Source organism: Podarcis muralis, chromosome 5 (assembly GCF_964188315.1).
Source record: "Podarcis muralis chromosome 5, rPodMur119.hap1.1, whole genome shotgun sequence".
NCBI lineage: Eukaryota > Metazoa > Chordata > Lepidosauria > Squamata > Lacertidae > Podarcis > Podarcis muralis.
The window spans coordinates 59,641,344-59,662,306 of NC_135659.1; the positions used below are offsets into that span (position 1 = coordinate 59,641,344).

General features: G+C 42.7%; 1 protein-coding gene across 10 annotated transcripts in view; it reads left to right on the top strand.

Moving 5' to 3' along the window:
* The window catches only part of ATP2B4 (ATPase plasma membrane Ca2+ transporting 4), a 167,087-nt gene extending 146,632 nt beyond the window's left edge, over positions 1 to 20,455 (top strand). For 6 of the 10 annotated variants that reach the window (XM_077928960.1, XM_077928965.1, XM_077928962.1 and 3 more), the window contains 2 exons: positions 1,756 to 1,845; positions 10,702 to 20,455. In XM_077928960.1, coding sequence (XP_077785086.1) covers positions 1,756 to 1,845; positions 10,702 to 11,007 — 396 coding nt within the window. In that variant the 3' untranslated portion in view covers positions 11,008 to 20,455. Of the gene's footprint in view, positions 1 to 1,755; positions 1,955 to 10,701 lie in introns of all 10 variants that reach the window. The other 4 variants (XM_028734191.2, XM_028734192.2, XM_028734184.2 and 1 more) reach the window with 2 other exon arrangements.
* The last annotated feature ends 508 nt before the right edge of the window (positions 20,456 to 20,963 follow it).

Consider the following 20,963-nt stretch of genomic DNA (forward strand, 5'->3'; position numbering starts at 1 on the left):
AAGCCAATAAGGAAGAAGTGACCAGATCAAGTGTGTGAAAGAGCTGTTTCACTGATGGAGCTTTGCATGTTCACTGAATGGACAACGCTGCCTGCTACAGCCAGCACTATGCAAATGTGAGACACCTTGAGTGGTTGTGGGGTTTTTTTTAATGTGTGATATGTAATGTAGATCTAAGCAAACAAGCCTTGAACCTGGAAACCAAAGCTCCTGGTAATGCAGATTCTCCTATATCTGTCTTCCTTCGGGAAAACAGTGGGGATTCTTTTTACTGCTTGCATGCTTAACCACTGAAACAGTCTGCATCCAGGATGCAATAGTCACAGTCCTTCCCTTCTGAGCAAAAGGCATTTCCAGCTGAGATAGAATGACTTGCCAGTGCTTAGAGCAACCGGAAGTTGTACCAGTGCAGCAGCTTTTTCTGCCCTTCCCTTTCCAAAACCAGGAATGATACAAAGAACACTTTCTGCTCTTGTGATACCTCTGCATGCTGCTGTGCCCTTTCTGCTTTGGGATGAATGGACAAGCTGCTGCTGCAATTAATTCCAGCTTGGTTGTTATGTGACTTGTTTCCTAATGTTGGCCAAATGAAATGACCCACTGATTCAGGGCCTGGACCTTGGCAATAAGCCTGGCTGGCACACACCACTCCTGGTTAGAGTTTTCTGCTATTGGCCCTTAGTGTCCCTTGGTGACATTTAGAACCCACCACACATCCACCACACATGTCAATGTGCAGGCTGCACTTTTGGGTCATTCAGACTTCGGCCTTCATGCTCCTTCTTCCCGCTGCCTTTATATAAGATTCCCACCACCTGCCGTCTCACCTACACGTTTAAAATCAAAAGTGGTTTGACTACACCAGAGGTGGTAAACTTGTGGTCTTGCAGATGCTATTGGACTTCAACTCCCATCAGCCCCAGCCAACATGGCCAGTGGTCAGAGTCATGGGAGTCGTAGTTCATCAGAGGTGCCCCATACCTGTTATAGTCAAATGCATGTGATGAAACTCAGGCAACACCTAGGAATAGTGATTTGTAGCAGAGTTATGGTGTGGTGTGCATATAAATATGCTTAATAAATTTGTCCCTCCCCTGCCACTTCAGTTATTCTGCAGGTGCACATTTATCCTTTGCAAAATGTGTATCTGGAGCTCTGAAGAGGGGGTGGGTAAGTCGCTTTGGGATGAATTGAGGCAGGACAGTAAGAGGCCAGGGAAGAGGTTTTTTAATACTTACCCAACAAATTTATACGCTGCCTATCCATGTAAATAATAACAATTCCAGGGCAGGCTACAGGAACCAGGCTTAAAAACAACAACAAAACCAACAGATGGAATATAAACACCAGAATAAAAGTAGGAGTTAGGCTTCCCTCCTGCAATTTCTCCACTACACATTGCCCCATCTCGGCACTCCACAGCAACCAAGATGTAGACCTGCAAAGTTTCATTATATGCATTTGCACATAACATGTAGTTGGACCCTAAAATACTGCACCTGCTGCAAACAGGAATAATTGGGGAAGAGAAAGGAGATGGCTGGGAGCTCTTGGCTGAGGGGCTCTACGTTTTGGATGAACTGCTGAAACTGTTTACGGGGATGTCTTGGGTTTTTCCTCTTTCCCCTTCCACTTTGGTTCCTTACTGTTTGTATCTGTATCCTTTGTCTGCCCGGTTTCCCCTTCCAACTCTCCCAGTTCCTTTTCCTCTTTTGAATGTGGGACAAAGCTATCTTACTCTCTGATTCTTTGCAGATGGACGTAGTTTACACATTCCAGACCGGCGCCTCCTCTTTACAGGGAGCCCTCAGGAGACAGCCTTCCATCGTGAGCCAACACCACGATGTAAAAAATGTTTCTAGCCCAACCCATGTAGCTCTTTCCTCCGTCAATTCCACTCCCACCACTTCTGCTGCTGCTGCTGCTGTTGCTGCTGCATCTCCTCCTGCGGGCAGTGAGTGATAGTCTATTCAATGCATGACTTCCTAATAACCACCAAAGGGCACTCGCACAGACCTAACCAAACCTGTTCTCTTTCCCTTTTCTTTTAACCCATAACTTGATTCATGGTTTCTTGTCTTGAGAATTGGGAGGAAGTGCGGGAAAAAGCCATTCTGTTTATATATTATATACAACTTTTTTTAAGCTCTTGCATCTTTTAACTTTTAGTTCTTTCTGGTTCTTTTCTCTGTTTGTTTGTTTTTATCTCCTACTCTGTTGCAACTTTTTGTCTTTCTCCTCCTTGCAGGACTGAATTATGACTCCCATATTTGGGTACCCAGAAAGTTTGATGCTCTTATTAGGGGGACAGCAGAGGGGAGGGGTAATTTAGTTATCAGCCACAGCTAAATATAGAGATGGGCAAATGTCTCTGTCTTGCTTTCAACAGGAAGTGTTCCTGCTGATATTATTTTCCTCCTACTCTAATCGTAATTTCATAGAATTCATAGAATTGTAGAGTTGGAAGGGACCATGGGGGTCATCTAGTCCAGTGCCCTGCAATGCTGGAATCTTTCACTCAACATAGGGCTTGAAGCCATGACCCTGAAATGAAGAGTCTCATGCTCTATCAACTGAGCTATTCAGGGATGAATTGAAAGCAGCATTTGCCCTAGAAGGGTTCTGGAAGGCTTAGGCTACAATCTTGTGCACTTTTACTTGGTAATAAGCCTTATTGCACTCAATGGAAATTACTGTGGAATAAACATGCTTCAGATTAGGCAGTTAGCACCTGACTCTTATTCAGATCAGGAGAAGGTCTCAGGGTAGCAGGCTTAGCACCATCAGTTTCAAGATTTTGTTTGGTTCTCCATCAAGGCTAATATTATCAGGTAGGACTGATAAAGTCTGCTGGTGCTGTTGAGTCCTTAGGCACTTCTGAGAATGATAGATCAGCCCTCCTCTTCTATGCAAACATCTCATTCCTTTTTAAAAAAAATATAGGGGTGCAAATATAATATGTTCTGTCACCATACAGATGAAGCATAGCAAAGATGCTCTTGATTTGGAGGAATCTCTTGTAATCAACACTGAGCTATTATTAGGGGTGGGATCTCAGTCATCTAAAACCGTATTAGCACTCTATAGCAGTGTTTCCCAACCTTGGGCCTCCAGCTGTTTTTGGACTACAACTCCCATCATCTCTTGCTAGCAAGACCAGTGGTCAAGGATGATGGGAATTGTAGTCCAAAAACAGCTGGAGGCCCAAGGTTGGGGAACACTGCTCTATAGCATATCATGTAATCTGTGTAAAATCCACAGCCTTTTAGTTTATGTCAGCGTGCTGCTGGTTTACAGAGACTTCTGTGGGTCTTCTGTTTTAGTTAGACTTCCAAGGCAGACTTAAGTCCTTTATTGAAGCTAAACTTTGTGTTCTGCTTCTACACTGGAATAGACTTTGCCTGTGTGCACAAAATTGGGTGGCTTAGTTGTTCAGAAATTGGATTTCTACAAATGCAGGCATTGGTCCAGTTCACATATTGCAGCAACCCATAAATGATTTCCTATGAATGCACCTTTCTGGGCATGAACCCTATCTTAGCATTATGTCCAAACCAGGGATTATGGTTTGTTACAATATATATATATAGTTGATCCAAGAACAAATGTTGGCCTCCCATGGTTTGTTGGGAGTGAAAGAAACCACAATTCCTAGTTCAGATGTAACTCTTAAACCCAGGGATCATGGCTTTTTTTTTTCTCCAAGTGAAAGCAAGGAGGAGCAAAGTGACCCAGATTGGTGTGTTTATGGTAAACCAATAATGTGGTGTGTCAAAGAGCACATTAACTTTTCCTGCACAAAGAGATGGCAGGTGTGAAAAGATGGTATACAAAATAATATTTACATAAAACAGTAGTTACTAATTTTTCTCATTCATCTGGGGCAGTCATTTATGTGCTTTGCTGTACTATAAATAATATACATATATTGTCCAGAAAGGTTATCTTTAAAACACACACACACACACACAGTCTATGCTTCTAGAGTAGCTTTCCCCAATCTGCTGTTCTCCAAATGTTTTGAACTACAACTCCCATCACACCTGACTGTTGGCCATGCTACCTGAGGCTGATGGGAGCCGGAGTCCCAAACAAAAGTCTGGAGGGCACCAGGTTAGGGAAAGCTGATTTAGAATAATACATTTTTTCCCCCATGTTAAGAGGTGCTGTCCAATATTTATTGCTCTCCAGCATTTATTTATTTATTTATTTGCTTGCTTTAATCTCCTTTCTTTTTGACCAATGTTTCAAGGAGGAGAATTTTCCTAATCATTTACATTTTGCACGTAGCCAACACTGACATTTTTATTTTTATGCATACCCCAGAGTTTCTGAAGAAGTGCAGCTGTTGCCATTTACTTATCTATATGTGCATCTGTGTAATATTTTATTAAAAAGAATATGCTCAGGTTATATGCATCACATTCAGCAAAAGAAGCTGCCAACAGTGGCAGTGTGCCAACAGCACACAAAATAGTACTTCTTAATTTTTATCTGATTGAAGAGGGCTTGATAGGAAAAAGAAAATGTATCATCTGTGTGGATAGCATGGTTTCTTGTTCTATAACAACTGCATCAAAAACTATCCTTTTCCTTTTTGGACTACCTATGCAGTTTCCTACTTGACTTCTGCTACTCTTTAAAGCTACATCTCTCTCTCTCTCCTTCTTTCTCTCAATACCTGGTGGAAAGTTCTACAGTGTTTAAAGTCACCAGTCCCAAAATGCTGTGTTCGTGAAGGCTGATTGGTTTAGAAAAGGAAGAGCTCATGAGTACATGAAAAGGGGTGGGTGGTGTGTCCATATCTCTATGGTTTGCTTATTGTAGACCATGTGAAAGGATTCCCAGTTCATTTCAAGAAAGAAGAGGTAAGATTCTAAAGGAACTATGGCTTGCCAAGTGCTCAGAAGGTAGCTAAAGAACATATATCCTATTTCCTTCCACTCAGAAGAAAGAGGGAAATGCTTCTGTTTTCACCCTGTTTGTTAATAACCCAGCCCTGAGCAGACAGCGGCAGAACTGAATCAATTAGCATAAAGGTAAAGGTACCCCTGCCCGTACAGGCCAGTCTTGACAGATGGGTTGTGCGCCCATCTCACTCAAGAGGCCGGGGGCCAGCGCTGTCCGCAGACACTTCCGGGTCACGTGGCCAGCGTGACAAGCTGCATCTGGCGAGCCAGCGCAGCACACGGAAACGCCGTTTACCTTCCCGCTAGTAAGCGGTCCCTATTTATCTACTTGCACCTGGGGGTGCTTTCGAACTGCTAGGTTGGCAGGCGCTGGGACCGAGCAACGGGAGCGCACCCCGCCGCGGGAATTCGAACCGCTGACCTGACGATCGGCAAGTCCTAGGCGCTGAGGTTTTACCCACAGCGCATAGATCACACTAATTGATTGTTCTCTTGGTGATGGATCTGATTATTACATGTGTTACAAAATACAAAACTTCTTTTCAGGAAGCTTTGCCATTAGCCTTTTTCAGTGCTTTTTCCCCCTGGGGGTACACAGGGGTACGCATACCCCTAAACATTTTGTGAATCTAAGTTTGGCCTCATCAAGGGGCAGTATTTCAATATGAGTAGGAAAATGAGAGTACCCCTAAACATTTTTTAGGGGGGAAAGGCACTGGCCTTTTTAGAGGTTCCTATTAGGACCAAAAGGCAGGAAATAAATAATTTGATACATTTTCTACCTGTGCTTCATCTGTAGCATGCACACCTTTGGCATAGGTGAAGTAAAGTACTTTACCCTCTGACATGTACTAGGCCAGTGGTAAAAGATGCAGAATACTTTATTTTAAATATGGAGGGAGGGAAGGAGGTCTGAAGGTTTGTAAGAACCTTTTATTTTAATGTTTGAAATGGTTAAAGTTAAAATGTAGAAAACTATGTAAAACAAAAAGAAAAAAATTAAATTAAAGACGTACTAGGCCAGTATCCCAGATTTTTCCATATCAGTTAGTCTACCTACATGAACTGCCTGGGCAGCCTAACGAAGCTGCGTGAGGAGATTTGGTGTGTGTGGTTTTTAAAATAAAAATAAAAATTGAAAGGCAGTCTGAAGTGAAAACCCTTGTCCTTGAACTTTTTCTTTCTACTATTATAGAACTACTCAAGCAGGTGGACTCAAATAGACAGCATGTAAACCCAAACAAATAAAGAGGTCCCAATGGCTGTGGATCCTAAATTTATATAAGTTACTGCAATGTTGGCTAAAGTCAGGGCTTTTTTTCAGCCGGAACTCAGTTCCGTCACCTCTCAGGTGGGCACCATTGCCATTATAAGAGAACAAGGGAGGCGTTCATGATGAGTTCCAGCACCTCTTTTTCTAGAGAAATAGCACTGGCTAAAGTTAACTTTATGATCATTCATTCAAGTTCTTGGATAGAAATGGTTCCCCCCCCCCAACCACTTCTAAAAAGTCATTGTGTCCTCCACCACCCCATGGAGCCTGCATGCAAAATGCATGGGAGTGTTGAGATGAGGTCTTGGTTACAATAACCTATTCTCAAAAGGTAACGGAAGTGCAACTGAAGCTACAGGAACACGCAGCTTCAAGATTCCTGGTTCTGAGTGATCTAATAACTAAAGCCACCATTGACTTTAATTATTCTGGTACTATTGATCAAGCTCTGTGTCCTTTTGCTTGTAGTAGTTTTGGTGCCCCACCCCTTTTAACCATCAAGAGAGTTAGAAGAGTCCTATTTTTAAGTTCGGCTTCAGCTGCTTGATCCTTGCTGTGAGCATGAACATACAAAGAGTCTCCTGGATCAGGCCAATGGCCCATCTAGTCCAACATCCTGTTTTCACAGTGGCCAACCAGATGCCTGTGGGAAGCCTGCAAGCTGGACACGAGCGCAACAGCTCTCTGCCCACCTGCAGTTTCCAGCAACTGCTATTCCGAGGCGTCATGCCTCTGACAGAAGATGTGGAACATAGCCATCAATGGCCTTGCCCTCCATGAATGCTCTCTCACCCATCCAAGTTGGTGGCCATCACTGCTTCCTGTTGGAGCAAGTTCCATAGTTCAACTCTGCACAGCGCAAGGAAGTGCTTTCTTTTATCTGCCTTCAATCTTCCAACATTCAGCTTCAACAAATGTTCATGAGTTAGGAAGATAGTCTTCTCCACTATGGTGAGATGTACTATCTTTCTTTTTACATGTCAGGATTTTGTTATATATTTATAGCTCTTTGCCCATGAAACTGACCCAGGTCTGCTTCAGGTGGCAGAGGAGGATAAAAGGCGATTGTTCCCATAATGAGCAAAGCCAATTCAAGGAGAAGAGGAGCCAAATGTAGCTGATCTCTCAACTGAACCAGTGGAGCGGCCCTGCAAACCTTCTGTTCCTCCCTCTTCTACAAACTGATATATAATGGCTACTGCCAGGTGATGGTGGGCCTGCCTCCTTTTCCCCCCTCCTTAGTAGCCAGATGGAATGGCTGCTTCAGGTGACCAAAGAACAAAGTCGTCTTACTTTTTAATAGGGTGGTGATGATTATGAGCCATGACAGCAGAATATGTCTCTGGTTGTGTGATCTTGAGAACAGTCAACAGGTGATGGTTGGCACAGACTATGCCATGCTGCTCCAGCAGAGACTGAATGCTGGATCAGGACTGATTCTATGAGGCAGTTCTTAAAATCAGTTTATACTCAGAGTAGCAATCCTGAGGCCATGACCTTACAAGCGTCATTCAGTGGACAGTCTGTCCTTGCTGGCCATTTATTTCCCACAGGGGTTTATGTGCTCACTTTGCACAACAGATAGCATGATTCAGAGTTACTTGTTGCAAAGTTACTGTGACATGCATACTGTGAGATGCAGAAGTTTGCAATGAATACAAAATGAAGTTGGCAGCATGAGCAAACACGAGCGGAGTCAGCTTGAGTTCCTTTTAGTTCAGAAAGAATGGTAGGGAAACCTGATCCTGGCTGAATAAGGAGGCCAGTCTGAGGAATCTTAACATTCCTCTACCTGCATAGAACATCTCTAGTATTTGAACTCAGTGCAGACCAAACTGCTTTTGATTTTGTCAGGAGTCATTCAGTTCATTAAAATAAGAAAAAGGTTGGAGTATCACCTTCCATTCGTTGGCAGCAACAAAATTCATGAAGGTCAACAAATGCCTCTTCAGGTGTTCAAAGTAATATGTGAGGGGTCAAACCGGATGAGGGTGCACAGAACCCAGAACCAACACCTCTGTGTACCAGCCCTGCCCTGCCCTCTCCTCTCCTTTGCATAGTTAGTGCAGGGATTGAGCTGAATGGAATTAGACTTCTCCCCATGACCGGGCATCCTGTACAGTGGGAGTTCCTTGTCAGAGAGAGGATTTCCATTGCATTCAGCTCAACTCTGTTAGAATTGCCCTTTAGACCTTTGGCACCAAACACGTGATCAAGAGAAGAGGGGGTGTGAGGGGTGCATGCACACCTATTTCAAACGCCTAAAGAGGGGCCTAGCATCTTGAGACGAACCAGGACATAGGAAACAACTTGGTTCAAAGGTGCCATGTAGCTAGGCTCAGGGCAGCATATTTCCCAGCCATATCTTGTGTGCTGGCCCCTCCTTCCCCTCAGCAAAGTGCAGAAGAGAAATAGCAATATGCAATGGCGAAGCATCATATGGGAGGACAGTGTTGAAAACTCCTGCAAATATCTCCCCCAGCCCCAATCAGGTATTTCATTAAGCAGAGGTCCAGAACCCTGACTGTGGGCCAGGGTGAGTTCTACCTGTTGTGCCTCCATTAGAACTTGCCCCTTCCTGACACCAGTTAGGAGAGGAGAAGCAACAAGCAGTATTTCAGTACACAAAGCATTCAGGTATGCATAGCTCCAACCACAGTTCAAGTTGCATGACCTCCTGTTGTATAGACCTCTCACACATGTAAGATGTCTTAATTCAGTGGTCTACTACAAATGATTGAGAACACTCTACAAAGCTCCCCCCCCCCCCCTTCATAGTGTAAAAACTTCATTTATTTAGAGATCCGATGTTGAGAACCGGAAGCATAACCTACATGTTAATAGCAGATAAATGTTGCTTCCTTTGCATTCAAAGTTACAAACAACTGTATTTAAAAGAGGGAGTGGGGATTCCTCCCCCTGCTTGATAAATAGGTAGTTACTTGGACCTGTTATTAATTAGAATGTTTTTTTTAAGGTACTAATTGTGAGCCATCTCTGCATAAAATACAAATTACATTGTGATATATTATACTGTTGGGATGCATTTTATGCATTATGCTTTGTGGAAAGTAATATACTTATTCATATTTCATACCTATATGATTAGACTGGGGAACAGCAAGTTCTGATCATCACACTTCCATGTTTATGTTGGTTTGTTTGGGTAAGTGTGACTTTCACAAAAATATGCTTCATCCTGTAAAGGGAAGATGTCTCAACTCCATTGTTCTGGAAATGTGATTTGCACTTTACTCATGTGACCGAGCAAACTGTGATTGAAATGGGAATTGGAGGGATAGGAATGCCCTGAGTTTGAGTCTGAGACTTTCTAAGCAGTCAAAGGAAATTAGCATTGATATTTTGCTACCAAATGTGCTTAGAGCTACAGACGTTGCTGTTAAAGAGCCATCTGTGTAGAAGCCTAGTTTCTTAGCTATGTTTGGGAGTCGAAAGCTCAGTTTTTCTTTCTTATCAAGACTCTCTGCACCAGAAAAGTGAGCTGGAGAAGAGATAGTCTAGTCTGTGATCAGCCAAAATTGCCCATATGGCTACACGCTGAATGTCCTTTCCTTAGGCTTCTTTTTTGTGTGTTTTGTACTGAGCAGCTGGATGCTAGCAAAGCAAGGGCAGGGGAACCGTGGCCCTCCAGCAGTTGCTGAACTCATAACTCTCATGAGCCCCATCCAGCAGAGCCAATAGTTAGGAATGGTGGGAGTTGTAGTCCAATAGCATTTGGAGGGCCACAGTTCCCCACGCCTTCAGAGCTAGGTCTGCAGTTAGTAATCACTGCCAGCTGCAAAGCACACTGACTCGTAAGATGGTTCTGGAGCTCCTGCAGTTTAGCAGCCATCACCAGGTTAACTCTTGCATGCGCACTGGTACATTCATCATTATCGGCATTCTGCTTGGATTTGCTGCAGTACACGGTCTTGATCAATTTTTTGGTGTTTGTTTGTGAGAGAGAGACACATTCAGCTAATTAATCTTTATAGGTTTGGAAATTTAAAAGTGACACCACCGCTTCCCTGCCTAATTTCACCTTGAAGCAAATCACACTTTGCAAGAGTACATGTCTTAACTTGCCACTTTGAGCTGTTTTATTGGGGGTATTTGTTGTTGCTGCTGCTGAACACATAGACACACATTTGAGAATGGTTGTGCTTTGAATGTCCATGCATTTCAAAGCTATTGTCTTAGAAATGTTACATGTCTTTTCTTGCAGCTCCTGAGGCGTCCTCATAGTTGGTTGCCCCATCACACGCATAGTGCCTGACCTTTGACCCATGTGGCCATTCTGGTTCTCCATAGGTCCTCTTTTTAAGATTGATTTTAGCTTTTTTTGTTGTTGAAAACTACTATTGTTGTTGTTGCTGCTGCCGCTGCTGTTCTTGTTTTTCATTATACCTGTTGAGTTCTTCTTCCCCCTGAAGTCCTGAAGAGCTCTCTCTGGCCACCGCTCACTTTTGTGTTTTTGCTTGTTTGTCTGTTTTACTCCCCAATCCCTCTTTGATACAGATCAAAGTGGTGAATGCGTTCCGTAGCTCCTTGTATGAAGGCCTCGAGAAACCCGAATCCAGAAGCTCCATTCATAACTTCATGACTCACCCAGAGTTCATCCTGGAGGAAGACGAGCCTCGGACCCCATTCCTTGATGGCACTGACGAAGACCCAGAAGCTGAAGAACTCAAAAAGCAAAATGAGGAGAGCCCAGGCGAGTCCTCACCCCTCAACAAAAATAACAATGCAGTGGACAGCGATACAGCTGAGGACACCATTCCGGAGCCAGAAAGCCCTTTACACAGCTTGGAAACATCAGTTTGACCTCTGAACTTTGATCCTCCTCTTTCTCCCCACTCTCCGCCCCCTCCATGCAACTTAGGCACCAACATCTGACCATACACTGCAGCCACTTCCTGTTAAGTGCTAATACATATATGCCTATTTCCTCCCTCTCTCCCTCCTCCACCCCCATTTAGGATTATTTAGCCGCAGGAACCACAGTACCACATGGCTAGAGATTTGCTTCCCAACCATTGTTTTCTCAACCATTATTTGAGAGAGTTTCTCAGGAGAGAAACTGCCAGCTTTGATACATCTTGTTCCTTCAAGTTGGGTTCCATGTGTCTGTAACAGTCACTTTCCCTTGTTGAAGTTGCATGCATGAAGAAACAAGGTTCAGATTCTCTTAAAGCAGCTGTGTGTACAACATCAGATGGTGCAGTTGTGGGGATAGCTCTATTTTATGTGCAGAATCTGAATCTTAGATGCCTCCCTGTGCCCTTGGGGAGAAGGGATGGGCACTAAGAGGATGCCATTATTAGAGGGGGATCTGAATCAGGTATTGGACATGAAAGTGAACCCAGTCTTCCATTGGGGGGGGGGGAGGGGAGAGGGAATGGTACCTGATTTTTACCATTTTTCTGTGTGTGTATTCTCTCTCTCTCTCTCTGTTTCCATGGTGGTATCAATCACCAGAGATAAGAGTGACTTTTAAAGTCTTAAAAATGTCTTCTAAACAATGTGGCTTGAAGAAGGCCAAGCAACAAGGAGTTATGAGAGCACCGTTTTCTCTGAGAGAATGAAACATGGCCTCTGGGGGAAATGAGTTGTATATAAATTAAGAGCAGATCACATAGGCACTCTGTGTTACCTGAGGTGATTTCTGTTCAATTTGACTTTAGGGTTTTACTATTTTGACTCTCAGATTAATGAAGTCATTGGCCCTATAAGGTCAACATCCCAATTCCACGCCTGATAATAATAAATGATCCCAAATAACGTTGCATAAGTCCAGGCCATGGTCGCTGTATACTTTCAGAAGGCTTATTATGGGAAGAGGGGTAGCTCCTCAGACAGTGCAAAATGTAAAGAAGTTGGGCCGGGCCAGATCTAGTAATGAGCTATTACTACAGCTTCTCTTGCATTTTGTGTGTTGAAGAGTTAACAGTGTAACAGGAATGCAAAGGCCTTTGTGAAACTGCAAATGACTTGGTGCTATGGAGTTGGGCCTAGTTACATCACAAAGCACCTTCCTCAGTTATAATTTGAATGAGGCATAGCAATACGGCTTCTCCACATTTCTTATTAGGAGTGCCTTCCCTTTTCATTTCACTGAAACTGGCCTGCATCTTTTCCCCAAAATTGATGTTGCGTCTTAAGCTGCCTAAAAACAATAATATTTTTTTAAAAAATGCTGGAGAAGGTAAATCAGCTCTTGCATTAAACGAGGGTGGCGTCATCCTCATCTTAGCACACATCTCCTAGTATTAAGATGCTGGTCGGGCGACAGCCTTGCAGTGCGTAGCTATATGGGGAACTTGCTGAAACTCTTCAGAGGATATCTCAGTGAGGGCCAGTTTGTACGAGAGAGAGAGAATGTAAAGCATGGGCATCCACAGTTTTAAAAACCGAGGGCAAATCTTGGTGTGATGGGTCACCACAGAATGCTTAACCTGGGAAGTGCTGCCTGGAAGCAAAGAGAGAGCCTAGTTGCTTGTAGCTGTATCTCCTTTCTGGCCATCATCCCGACGTTCAAAAGTGTACAGCTTTCCTTTGGAAGAACGCACAGCAGAAACTCCTGTGCCTTGTCTAAGCACTGCCCAAAGCACCGCCTGCCATGTGGGGAGACGGTACTTTGCCAAGAGATAAGTGTTCCTTAAAGAAACAAGCAAAATGAAACTTAATTGAGTGTTTTGGTTTCATTTTTAAACTCAAAACCCCTTCGCCTTGCGGGTTGATTCCTGAATTCCATTGCAAGTTTGAGGTAGACCTGTGAAAACCCCTTCTCAGTAGGTCTTCTGTTCCAATGCTGGTGTAAAGAGGACTTCAGTGCTAGGCGCAAGGAGCTGCTAATATCTCGGGGGGTGGGGGTGGGGAGAAATAACCACCAGTGACCATCTTAATTGCAAATAAGACACCATTCCATCCCCACAACCCTTGTTTTCCTTCCAGATAAATTCACTTCCATTCATCCAAACATCGGGAGGAATTTAAAGAGGGAAACTGCCATCTCTTGCTGCGTGACCTATCAAACAAGACTAAGAAAAACTTTTGTTTAGTTACGTTCTAAAGATTACATTGCTTCAAAGGTCATTTTTCTATTTTAAAAACTTGCAAAAAAAAAAGAAGTGGTGTTATGCGCTTGCATAAATATTTGTGGGAGGGGATACTGATAATTTTTTTGCTGTTTCTTTGATATTTTTCCTTACCTCAAACATGTTTTGGAAGAAGAAAACGTGGCCCTCACAAAGTCACTCCCAGAGATCTGTAATTGACCGGTGTGGTGAGGGGGTCTGGCCTACATTTTAGTCCACTGTTTTTCTTTTTGTGTGTCTAGCTTCCTCGGGAGGGAGGGTGCAGGTGGGGAAATAATTATATAAATATTATGCAAAAAATATATAGTTTTCTTTAGATCAGAAACAGATATTTTTAAGTCAGCCATATGTATTTTGTTTAAAGGAAACAGAACTGCTGAGTTATGTCACTGCAGTGGAATGTAGTCACATGGCTGGCGGTTGGAATTTAGTGATGGGCCAGACTCCAGTCGGCTTCCTTTTCTCTGAACAGCCATCTTTGTACTTAAAAAAAAGAAATCAGTTGTGTTATACAGAAATGTTTTTTATATAAATTATGTTGATATGGCTGGTTGCTTAAAGTATAAGTGTTTATTGTGCATAACATTCTTAATGTAAAATAGGTTGGGTTTTAGTTTTTTCTTTCTTTCCTATTTTAGTTTCATTGATATAACTGGCAGCAGTTGGCTGGCTTAAGTTATTCAGGAACTATTAAAAAAAACCAACACATGTGGCCGAGAAAGAGTGCTGAAGATATGAGGCACGAGCCCCAATCCACAGTCATGTAGGAATACATACACACACACACACACACACACACACACACACACACACACACATACCCCAAAATGAATGGCCAGCATTTTGGGTTTCCACGGCATGGATCACCTGTTTTGGGGATGGAGGGGCAAGGGAGACCTCAGTTAAGTCACCACTACCACCACCTCCCCAAACAGGTGAACAGCACTGCCAAAGGTTGACTGCACCAGCCACGTCTTAGCGGAAAGATAAGTAAAACCAGTTCAACAAAGATCAGCACCTGGTGCAGGGCTGCTGTTGTTTTAAGTCCACAAGGCATCCTTTTATGTGCATTTAGATAGCATCCATGTAAGGCAATCCACGCACCGAAGCCTAGTTCTGTGTATGATCTGCCTTTCGGGGATGGGGATAGATTGCAATTTCTCTGAAACATACCATGAAGGGCGGGAAGATATTTGCTGCCAATCGAGTGATCCTTGGGGGGTGGGGATAATTCAAGGTTGTGCCATGCCAGACAGGAAATGAGGTAATATCCTGTGATGTGTGTTACTTTGCCTTGGAATGCTGTGTTGTTGTTGTTTTATAAGAGAGAAAAAAGAAACCCTGGACATAATTTTGCATCCAGTTCTTAATCGTAGGAATTTATTCTCTTTTTGTTAAATAAATTGGCAGATTGGTACCAAAGACATTACATCACTTCCTGTGTGCAATGAAGACTATCCATTTTTAGGAGTTAGAATTATGTAATTGGTTATTTTTATTGAGTCGCACAGGGATCTGACTTAATTTTTTTCAAAAGTTTTGTGCAATAAGTTTTAAGATAATATTATTTTAAAACACAAAAAGACAACTACAGATGGAAAACAAATCTAATTGTAATTTTAGCCATGGGCAGTCATGAGCAGACATCAGTCTTGCTTAAGGGCAAATTTTGAATTACTACTAGAATTCTCTGCCTGTGTTTTCACTTGCCTCTTCTCTTCGAAATCAACACAAGGCTCTATCATGATGGAGCTGAAGTCCACTGAAGACTCCTAATGCCTTTAATTTTAAATGGCCCACATCCCAAGATCCCCTTCATCCACCGAGAGGATCTGTGTCCGCTTTACAGCATCTCCCCCTCTCCATCCCCGTCTACTCTTCCTTTTGGTTGAGGTTAAGACAAATGCTTGGGTGCAAGCCTGATCGCAGCCACAGTTTTAAAGAGGAGCAGGGAGGTCTTGGAAGCCTAATGCCAACCTTCATCTTCTCTTCACACCTGCTCGAGAGGTCACCGGTCAAGGTTAACTCTGGACAAGGGCTCTTCTTCCTCAGCAGAGCACCTTGATGAGAGAAGGACAAGCTGCCTGCACCACTGAGGAGAGAATATGGCTATGACGAGAACTCTCTCTCTTTGTCTTGTCCACTCTGCCTTTAGAACACCTTCAATCGTATATTGGAAGCAATGTAGCTTCCATGTCGGTCCTTCTCACACTCTCTGCGGTCATGGTAATAACCCTACTAACCAAAAGGGGCAAAATCTGCGAATTCATGTGCCCTTTGATGAACCCATGGCTAAGACTACTTGTTTGTTTTTTTCTGCCCATGAATAAATATATATACAGTATTGGAATAGATATTTGTGTATATATTTATTTGAATGAAAAGGCTTTTTCTAAAGAAGCATGCAGATTAGAATTTACGTTTTTTCCCCTTTTTTCCAGTAACTAGTATAATAAGCACTGGTATTTTTGTATAAAAAAAGGAAAAAAAAGACAAAACAAAAGACTGAATATTATGTGGTATGCATGACATAAACAAATGGTGGTTTCAAAGCAATATGTACCCTGATGTGTTTGCCATATTCTAGAGTCCAGCTTAAAGTGCACCTGATCTGTAATTGCATTTTGATATTATTTAATCTCTATGTACAATGTTTTGCATGTATTTATATGGTTCTTGGGAAGAATTTTTTGTTTTGTTTGGGGGGAGGGGTAAGGAGGGAGGGATTGGAATGATTGACAATGAGCTTCTTCCAGAACATTTGAAACTCCAAGCAGAGGTAATGCTGATTGGAACCACGATGGGGAAATCAAGCCAATTTTTATTTTTTAAGGTGCAACAGGCGGGGAAAGGGATAAAAGTTTTGAACTAATAAAGCATTTTTTGCTGTTGAGCAAAAACAGTGCGTGAGTGCGTTGAGAGAATAAACTGTGCCCACTTGTAACCGTGATGTCTTCAATATATGTCCCACCAGTTTTTGAAGTCACTGATCATCTACTGAAGCTGAGATGAAGGAGAACCTGAAGGAATGCAAAAGTTTGGCTTGGAACAAAATTGTAGTGTGAAAACAGTTTTTAAAAAATATATATAACTAAAATTGATGTGACGTTTTCAATATCCAGTGTGCACAGCTGCACAAAACCTCTGCCACTTCTGTCACCTCTCTGCAAGGTCCAGAAAGAGCCATCAAATACTAGCCAATGCAGCATGCCAGCACAGAGAGAAATCCAAATGGTAATTTATTTCAACAGGCAAAAGGCAGCATGCAGTGCTTTGCAAATGGTGGATTTTTAATCACAAGCCCACAAAGGTGGAGAAACAACATGGATAATAAATGTTCTTAACACAAGGCAGCAACTTCCTCCAGTTACAGCAGTTAAGATCTGTAAACAAATAATAAATCAATGTTATTTCTAGCATTTCTGATCCTTTCTAAGAAAGTACCACAGGAGCAAAAATACAATGCTCCATTTCAGTAGGTTTGTTGAGTGTAAGATGAAAAGATCAGTTCATATATTACACTTGTTGTTTGAGCGCTTTGAAAGCATGTTCTTGAATCAGGCATCGAATGAGCTGGATACATGCACTTATCACACCCTATGTTTCATCATAAAAAACCTGGCAAAAAGTGTTCTGATCATTCTTCTTGAGCCACAATACGTTTTCATGATGCACATATGGTGAAATAAATGTATGTCCTTCAACTTCCATGGGGTACCTGCTAAAAGTGGGGGGTCTAAAACAATCCACACCATTCAGCAAAATGAGATGCAAGATGTCTTCAGTCTATGCAGGGTATTGTGCTCCACCACATTTCTTTAATAGGAAGAATAAAAAATCTCTATTACAGCAAACGTTTGCAACTTTAACATCTTGCTTTTCTTCCCTCCTCTCTATTCTATACATGACAGCTGAGTAGTAACTCCCATTCTGCCATTAAATTCATTGGGACTTGCTTCCAGCTAAGTGATTATGGGATTGCAGCTGTACTCCCCTTCAGTGTAAGTAGGATTACTTCATAGTGCAGTGCAATGGTTCAACAATGCAGCTAATCCTTATAGGATAGTAGCAAAAGAAGCCCCCACATTTCCAAACCGAACTAGTGAGACAGGATATAAATGTTTTAAGAATCCAGTCTGTACCCTGCTCATGCGGGAAGAGGGTTAAGCAGGAGTGAATTCTGCATCTAGGAGAATTGTGCACCGAAAGGGCAAGATTCAGTGGATCAGGCAAGCTAGAAAACTTGTCCGTTTCACTTAATTTGTACTTTATGATCAAACATTTTTCATCCCAAAAATATTGTTGGAAGCAAATCCCCCAGCTTATTCCAAAACACATTTCTTAAGTCAAAATTCTGTGTAGATAACGGAGAGGGCTTTGATCAAAAGCTCTCCATTTGGATAAGGAACAACTGCAAAAAGTTTATTTTGTTTCTAATAGTGACCTAGAAGTGAAAGTTGAGCAGGTGTTTCTCCTTTAATCGACAAGAGGCAACACCTGCTCAAATTCAGTTTCTTGAATGGGGGAACTGAAGCCTTGCTCCTATATTAAGTCTGGGAAATTATAATAACCCTGCTACTTTCCAATTCGTTGGTGGTTCCTGCTTACCAAGCTCCATTCTTGAGGTTTCCCAGCAGTGTGACTTAAATGAGACTCTGGATTTGTGAGAAAAGCCCTTGCCTATGCAGGGCTTCGCATAGCTTGTTGGCCTATTGAAAGCAGTTCTCTGCTAGAGTGGTCAATTGTGGAAACAAGGCCAGTCTCCTGCACCTTTTAGAGCAGGAATGTCATCAGGTGCTGTTTGCATGATAAGTTACACCTGATGAGCTTAGCTCTTCAACACCACTATTAAAGATGAGGGAGCCTGGCTCTCTTTTTGGATTTAGCCACTGGATTCTCAGCCCATGCAACAGATTCAGCAAGGGTAGCATTTACACAACAACATGGACTGCTGGCATGCACAGGTAGGCTCATGGTTTTAAATGTGCTGAGCACCATAGAATCCTGCCCAGGGTTGTTTTGCTTTTGTGCACACAAAGTCTCATTTAAATGGATCATTTAGCCAAAGTCTCATTTAGCCAAGATAATGCTAAAACGAATGGTCAAGTAATGCTAATGGAGAAGTTTGCTGTTCTGGAGAGTAGGGAAATGTGCTAGTGTAATCTCGGGCTGGGGAAAGAAACAAGCAGGCCTGTGAATCTCCAAAGGGCCATGATTTTCTTTGTATGTAATTCTTTGTAATAATATCCCTTTGTGATTAAAAACCTGAGCCAAATAAGTACTTGGCAGAGAGCAGGATGATTGCAGGGTCACAGCAAGGTCATCCTTGCTTCCCAGATTGCAAGTGAGATACAGATGTTATAGCTGAGCAGTTTCCTATTATGGTTGTTTTTCCTATGCTGCCATACAATGATGCCAAATTACTTGTGGTTGTTGGACTTTCCTTTAAAAGAGCAGATCAATTATTTACCTGGTCATTGTCTGAATTCTGTGGCCTGTGTGGTTCTTGTTAGCGTGTGACCTGTGCTCCTTTTGTGCCATAACCTGGTAGATGTGAAAGCTGCCATTTTTGTGCCTTTCAAACAGCCCACCACTGCCCACGCTCCCTGTTCCATCATCTGCCGATGATTTGCAGCTGCTGTTTCTTGACAAATGAGTGATAGAGGAACGTTTGGAGAGTTCAGGTTACAGCCACTCCCAAGTAATACTTCATTGGCAATCCTGGGACCAAGATCTATTAGAGACCAAAAAGGAAGCCCTGTTCAGGCATTCAGTTTATTATGCACATGAGTCTTAATTCTGCCTCTCCGTCATGTCACTGTTTCCATGCATGCTGCTTTCCATGAGCCGAAGAGCAAACACATGCAGCGGGGAGCCTCCTGTGTTTGTGAAGTTTCTGCATGGGATTTAGCACCCTGAACAATCATGCACACAGGGTGGTCTTCACTGCAGAAATTCACTTTCCAACCTTTTCAGCATTCTTGGGAATGGTGACATGACTGCAGGAGCAGGGTTGGCCAGCAGGTCCTTGCCTTTTTCACACAAGATAAGCCTAAACAAGGCTGCAGTAAAGGCCACAGCATCAATAGTTGGGTATATGCTACGGGCTTCATCAAACATTAGCAAGTATAGTGCAAGTTACAGATACATGTGTCCCTGCTAGTGTTGCAGCATAGGTGTGCATTATAGGTATAACAGCTAGAGGACTCAATGGCTCGTGTTTTCTCAAACAGCCAATCGATGACAGCCTGAAATTAGATGAAAATTTCAGATGGACAAAGCCATCAAGCTGGAATTCTTGGCAGACTATCCATCTTAATGGGGTCAGCCCGGAAGTTCCTTTTGGCGGTTACACAGCAGCCTGCATAGGGGACTTTGGATTATTTCTAGAAACTCAAATATTACAGGTTTTGATGGGATAAATCTCATGTTAGTTGAAGTGCACAGGTTTGTGAGGAATAGCCATAAGAGAACCAGAAGACCGAGAGTGAATATAAGAGTCCCCAGTCTGAGCAGAAAAGTAGCTGGGCTTTTGGAGGGTCCAGATCAGTTTCAAAGTAAACCTCTGGCACCCATGAGCAGGCAGGAGTACATCCAGCTCAATGTTTCACAGTGAATCCCCAGTGCAAGTTGCAGTTGCTGCCTTTTGTGTCGCCAGTTTGCGTGAAGTCAATGTTGCTTCCCTTGGCCTTAAATCCTATCATTCATTTTGGCCACAATACTTTTTTGTCTGAGCAGGTGTGTCCTTTCAAAAAACAGTCCAAAATCTTTAGGGAGGCTAGTCTGTTGGCTGTTTTTGGGCCTTGCCCACTTTCTGAACAAGTCTGTTGGCTTCATGATTTCTAGAAAACTGGATTGGGATTGTTTACTCAGGCTATTTGCTGCTTGTAAACAGAGAAATTGGACCCAGCAGATCACTGCCTCAATCTATTGGCAAAAAGAAAAAGGAGAAATACAGTAAAACAATTAAAAAGTGTAAACCAAGCAAAGCCTCAATAGATATCAGTGCCGAATATTTACTGCCTCTTGTCTTCTGTGTCTGTCGCCGTCATGTGGTCCTCCACAGTCCGTCGCTGACAAATCCAGCCTGCGTGTGTGAGGCCATCCGTTGTCCATGGGCAAGCATTTTTTAAAAATTAATTGTAAATAAAAAGAATAAAAAATGTGGCCCATTTCTTCTGCTTCTTGGTATGTTTTGCGTCTCCAGCTGTGTCAAGTTGTGAGCTTTGAGGGGAGGGTGGAAAGGAGTTAAAATGAAGAGATTGTTCACATGTGGTTAGTTTCTGGCCTTGAATCTTGCAGTCCCAAAGAACTGAACCATGTTTGGGAAGCCTGAGGCCTTGCTTGTGGGCTCTTAAATAGTGTCCCACTTGTGCCCCCTCTTAACTCACCCAATGGTGTTGGTGCATTTGCAGATGTGAACACATCCAACTGTTTGGACTAACATAGGAAATTGTCTGGCTAAATGGCAGCGGAGCCACTCCACTATGTAGTAAATTGCTTGAGATGTTCTGCTCATTTGACCTCATACAACTAATGCTGCAGCCAAAAACTTGGTAGTATGGTAGAGTAGGGGTGGGAGAGGTAATGCTTGCAGAATAGCCAGATGAGAAATCTAGGTAGCCTGATGGGTAATACAATTAAGTGAATAGGGGATGCATGAATTCATTTAAATATCCACAA